The sequence below is a fragment of the Curcuma longa genome, chromosome 20 (assembly GCF_044706935.1).
Source record: "Curcuma longa cultivar G26 ecotype Majalengka, Jawa Barat chromosome 20, ITB_CL_G26_1.1, whole genome shotgun sequence".
Taxonomy (NCBI): Eukaryota; Viridiplantae; Streptophyta; class Magnoliopsida; order Zingiberales; family Zingiberaceae; genus Curcuma; species Curcuma longa.
The window spans coordinates 9,923,077-9,928,052 of record NC_133880.1 but is presented as its reverse complement, the minus strand read 5'-3'; the positions used below and the strand labels follow the sequence as shown (position 1 = coordinate 9,928,052).

The 4,976-nt window shown below is 37.5% G+C and overlaps 1 protein-coding gene across 1 annotated transcript; it reads left to right on the top strand.

Annotated features, from left to right (window-relative positions):
- The first annotated feature begins 6 nt into the window (after positions 1 to 6).
- LOC141814057 (eukaryotic translation initiation factor 3 subunit A-like) lies at positions 7 to 3,968 on the top strand. The gene is made up of 8 exons (XM_074702060.1): positions 7 to 107; positions 211 to 372; positions 1,362 to 1,580; positions 1,664 to 1,870; positions 2,261 to 2,467; positions 2,554 to 2,634; positions 2,889 to 3,090; positions 3,305 to 3,968. Exons 2-8 carry the CDS (start codon positions 256 to 258, stop codon positions 3,745 to 3,747), a joined length of 1,476 nt encoding a protein of 491 aa, XP_074558161.1. The 5' UTR covers positions 7 to 107; positions 211 to 255; the 3' UTR covers positions 3,748 to 3,968.
- Positions 3,969 to 4,976: the final 1,008 nt, after the last annotated feature.

The window sequence follows — 4,976 nt, the reverse complement described above, 5'->3', positions numbered from 1 at the left end:
CAAAATTTGGTGGTAAGCTATCATCAGCCTCATCAGTTCCAGAAGTGCAACTTTCAAAATACAATCCTGCTCTTGAAAAGCTTACCACTTTAAGAGTTCTTCAGCAGGTGTGATTTACATTTTCTTCTCATGCATCTATGGGTGTTATTTGCTCAATATTTCCTTTCCTTTTTTGTATCTCAAGTTTTTTCTTGTCTTCTATTCTATCAGATTTCCCAGGTGTATCAATCCATAAAGATCGAGTCTTTGTTGAAGATGATACCATTTTTTGATTTCTCAGTCATGGAGAAGCTTTCTGTAGATGCAGTCAAATATAATTTCCTAGCAATGAAAGTTGATCACCTGACGGGTGCTGTTTTATTTGGCAATGTGGTATGATGTCCAAACTTGTATTTGCCTGTTTTCACAGGCATGTTATGTTGATTTACATTCTTTAAACTTTAGGTTTCAAATAATTTCATGCTTATTGGATTTTACGTATAGCTTTCCAACGTGTATCAGCTTCTCACTAGCTGAAGATGATTCTATTTTTTTTGACTTCTGAGTTCTGATTTGTTAAATAATTTTGTTTGCGTAAATTATTTACATGAAGAATGCCTCTTTTCATATGCTATTTTCAGGTTTTCTGTGTTGTATTGTGAATGTTAACATGAACTATAAACTAAACTGAGTAATGTGATGCTCGTATGGGCATATCGTTTGTCAGTGCAGCAAATGAAATTATGGCTTATCCAACTCAATTGCAACTTGCGATATTAAGAGTTTCTGCAATTTTGCATTTTTGTATTACATGTGAGTTTATTTGTTCAACTTGATAAGGTGTAACCCAATATCTTCTGACTCATTGTGCATTGTCACAGTTGATGGTACAAATACTTATTGCCTTTTAGCTGGTTATTCTTGGAGGACGTCACTGATATGCTTTTGTAGTATTTTTTGAATACAAGTTTTCATCTTGCACTTGTACATTTCCTTCTAGATAAATGGTGTTGTCAATAATCATGCTTGCTAGATCTGTTTTATACTTTGTTCATCTCCATTGTAATTTCTATCCACAAGCACCAAACCTTGTTAATGGAATTGCTACATAGCTTCACAGATTTATTTATGTTATTCACCTTGAACTTATTTGTCCCTAAATGCTACTCTATTTCTTTATATTCTGACAAATAATTTTAGTTCGCATTTATGTGTTTATTTCTTGGACTATATTTTGATGTGAATTTTGTCATTTGTTCTCATTAAGAAATTGACATTGTCCATTAGCTGCTTGAGCTTGCTTTTATCTTTCCTGTCTCTTATGCTAAATAATACAATCCTTATGATCCACAATTCATATATATGACTTGGTTTGTTCACAGGACATTGAATCAGAAAAGCTCTCTGATCATCTTTCTATTCTTGCTGATTCTCTTAGTAAAGCAAGGAACTTAATTTCACCGCCTATAAGGAAAGCTTCCAAACTGGGTATGAGATATGATCTGGCAGAGATAGTTGACAAGGAACATAAGAGGCTTCTTGCTAGGAAGTCCATCATTGAGAAACGCAAAGAAGAGCATGAACGTCAGATGCTAGAAATGGTATTTTCAAAACTTTTGCTGAGATTTATATTTTGCTGAAGTTTCAATATTAACTATTAACGATTATCTTTGCATATTTTAAGGAGCGAGAAGAAGAATCTAAAAGATTAAAACTACAGAAGGTAACTGAGGAGGCTGAACAGAAGCGGTTGGCTGAAGAATATATTCGGAGAGAGGAGCAGCGAATTCGCCGTGAAATAGAGGAGAGGGAACTTCAGGAAGCTCAAGCATTGCTTCTTGAAACGCAAAAAGGTGCCAAAAAGAAAGGAAAGAAACCACTGCTTGAGGGGGTAATCTAATATTGTTTTATATGAAGGGATTTTGCTGCAAATTCTTATAGTTAATTAGGTTAATTGTAGTAGCTGTAGTTTTTCACTTTTGTTTTATTGAAAAGTGATCACAAGTAAAGTATTTGCTAAAATTAGCTATCATTTTTAGTAAGAGATTTTTAGATAATATGCAAGTCTCAATCTCACATACATAAGTTGTTTAGTTTTTATGGTGATAAAAATTGTTTTCCTTTGGTAGATTGTTGTTTGAATATTCTGCTGTTTCATTACATTCCTTTATCTGTTGTTGGTTACCCTTTTTTACTCATTTACATTGTCATGTCATGTTTTCTTTTTGAAAATGCAACATGATTTTTTTCCCACACTATTCAATTATTCATTATTTGTCAGGAGAAGGTCACTAAGCAGACGTTGATCGAGATGGCTTTAAGCGAGCAGTTGAAGGAAAGGCAAGAGTTGGAGAAGAAGCTGCAGAAACTTGCCAAAACAATGGATTATATGGAACGGGCAAAGAGAGAGGAAGAGGCCCAACTCATTGAGCAAGCTTTCCAGCAGCATTTGGTGGAAGAGAAATTGCTTCATGAACATGAACAACTGGTTTGATATGTTCAAATGCTCTCTGATTTGTGAAGTTATGATTTTTGTTTTTTGGTAATGTTGAAAAAATGTATTGTTTTTTCCAGAAAGAGATAGAGCTAAGCAGGCAGCATCATGCTGGTGATCTCCAAGAGAAGAATAGACTAGGACGAATGTTGGAACACAAGGTTAACATTCCTCTATTGTAACCTTTTCAAATAAAATGTTGGGTGAAATTTAGGAAACAATATATTTCCCTTATTCCTGCTTAAAGTATCTACCATTTCTATGTTCCAAGTTTTGCCTAAGCTCAAGTGATTTAAACAAGAATATGAAAGGAACCACAGTTTCAACAGTTTCAACGGTTTCATCTAAAATACCAGACAATTATATCTTTTCAATGAGTTTAATCTTCTGATGTGATTTATTCGATACTCTCCAGGAAACATTTCAGCACAAGGTAGTTAGCCGACGTGAAGCAGAGCATAACCGACTGAAGAAAGAGCGTGATGATAAAATTAACCAGATTGTAACAATGCGGAAGCGCGAGCGAGAGATCAAGAGGAAGCTTCTCTATTATCTCAAGTCTGAGGAAGAGCGGTTGACAAGGCAACGAGAAGAGGAGGAAGCTAGAAAGCGTGAAGGTAATTGGAATTCTCCAAACAGTATTACAATATAATAGCGCTGCTTCAGTTAGTTGAGAATTAGGTTAGGTTAATCTGTATTGATGGCAGAACTGAATCAGTTTATGTCACTATGAAGCCTCTAAACAATGTCTGTTAAAAATGTTGGAAGAACATGTCATTTATTATACCCAAACTTTCAGGAAGTTACATTTTTTGTGTCAAAATATTGCAGAAGAAGAGAGGCGAAAGAAAGAAGATGCGGAGCGGAAAGCAAAGCTGGATGCAATAGCCGAGAGGCAGAGACAAAGAGAGAGGGAGTTGGAAGAGAAGGAAAGGCTGCGAAGAGAAGCACTCCTTAGAAAACCCACTGAACCTCTACCACAGCCAACTGATCCTCCTTCAGCTGCTGAACCTGCTCCAGCAGTGGCAGCAGAAGCTGCTGCTCCTGCATCTGCTGCACCAGCTACTGCAAAGTACGTGCCAAGATTCCTCCGTGAGAGAAGTGAAGGGGCAAGGGCAGCAGCAGCTGCCCCTCCTGAGCCTGATCGATGGGGAAGGAAGGATGATCACCCTCCCCACTCAGGTGGTGATAAGTGGACAAGTGAGAGCCGCCGGCCTTCCTTTGGTGGTCCAAGGACTTCATCTTCATCTTCTTGGTCGAGGTCACGCAGTTAGTGCAACTAATATGTACTAATATGTTTTGAGCAATGTGCTATGTTGATCAAGGATGGCTGAGTGGTTAAGTGAAAATTTGTTCAAGAGTATGGTTTGAGTTCGGAGGGTGATTCTGTTTTGATCCACCTCAGTACTTATTTGAATAATTTAGATAGATAATTTTGTTGCATCAGTGATTCCTAGTAATCAAACTGCTCAGTGTATTGATGCAGCTTTTTGTTTGCAGTTGGGTAGATGTTATTGTTATTTTGGGATTTGACATAAGCATGTACTCTTAAATCATTATTTATATTCCTTACCGTGATGTAATGTTTGATCGACCTCTGTTGATGACTGGAAGAAATGGTGGTTTCACCTTTTATCCTGTGGTCAACTGGTTATATTTATTAGAACAACATTCTAATCAGATCATTTTTAGACAATTCACATGATTTTTAGCATTTTGACCCAAGCAAAACATTGTGTTCTAATATGTCCATTATTAAGGTAATTCGGAATTCTTAGTTGGTATATAGCAAATTACTCAATGGTGGACTTGAGCAGGTTAAGAAACTAGTTCATTAAATCAGATAAAAAGGTACAACATTGGTCCACACCTACAAGCATCACATCCTCACGAAGCCTGGAAGTCTACTTAGCTATGTTATGAGCTTATGCATCCTGCTCTACTCCAAACAAAACATCAGTTATCAACCACCACCTTGCCAAGCTTCCAGATGTCTTCAAGTGAGCCGCCGGGGCATAACTGAGTTGGTTACGACGTAGCAGAGTTGCAGAAGAGGGCAAGAGTTCGAATCCTGGCGAAACCAGGCAACACCCTCCTGCGTCGTGATCAATTACAGTTTCCCGATTTACCTCCTCACAAATGGCCGAGGGGCCGATCGTGTGGGGCCGCTAAGGTGCGGATTCCACCTTTTGCAGAACAGATGTCTTCAAGCGAGCCCCCGGGGCTTGGTGCAATAGCAAAAGGTAGAACGGACTTTCATACAATAAGAATTTGATTTTTACACAAGGTATTTTTATACATCCGCCGTGCTCAAACCACTCGTGATATTACAGTGTTTGATATCCCAATTCCTTGAGCATCTAACAACAATTAATAGTCTGAAACAACACTAAAGTGACAGTGAGACCATAAAAAGATGGTTTATTCCTTGCAAATTTTGTGATTTTTTTCACTTATGAAAGAACAGCAAACTCCTGAGAAATCTAAGTAGGGGAATATAACT

Bases quoted from the DNA above. Each gene is read 5' to 3' on its own strand.
- LOC141814057 (XM_074702060.1), top strand. From the start codon at position 256: ATGATACCATTTTTTGATTTCTCAGTCATGGAGAAGCTTTCTGTAGAT. The intron at 1,871-2,260 runs GTAATCTAATAT...ATTATTTGTCAG, and splicing joins AGAAACCACTGCTTGAGGGG to GAGAAGGTCACTAAGCAGAC. The intron at 2,468-2,553 runs GTTTGATATGTT...TGTTTTTTCCAG, and splicing joins TTCATGAACATGAACAACTG to AAAGAGATAGAGCTAAGCAG.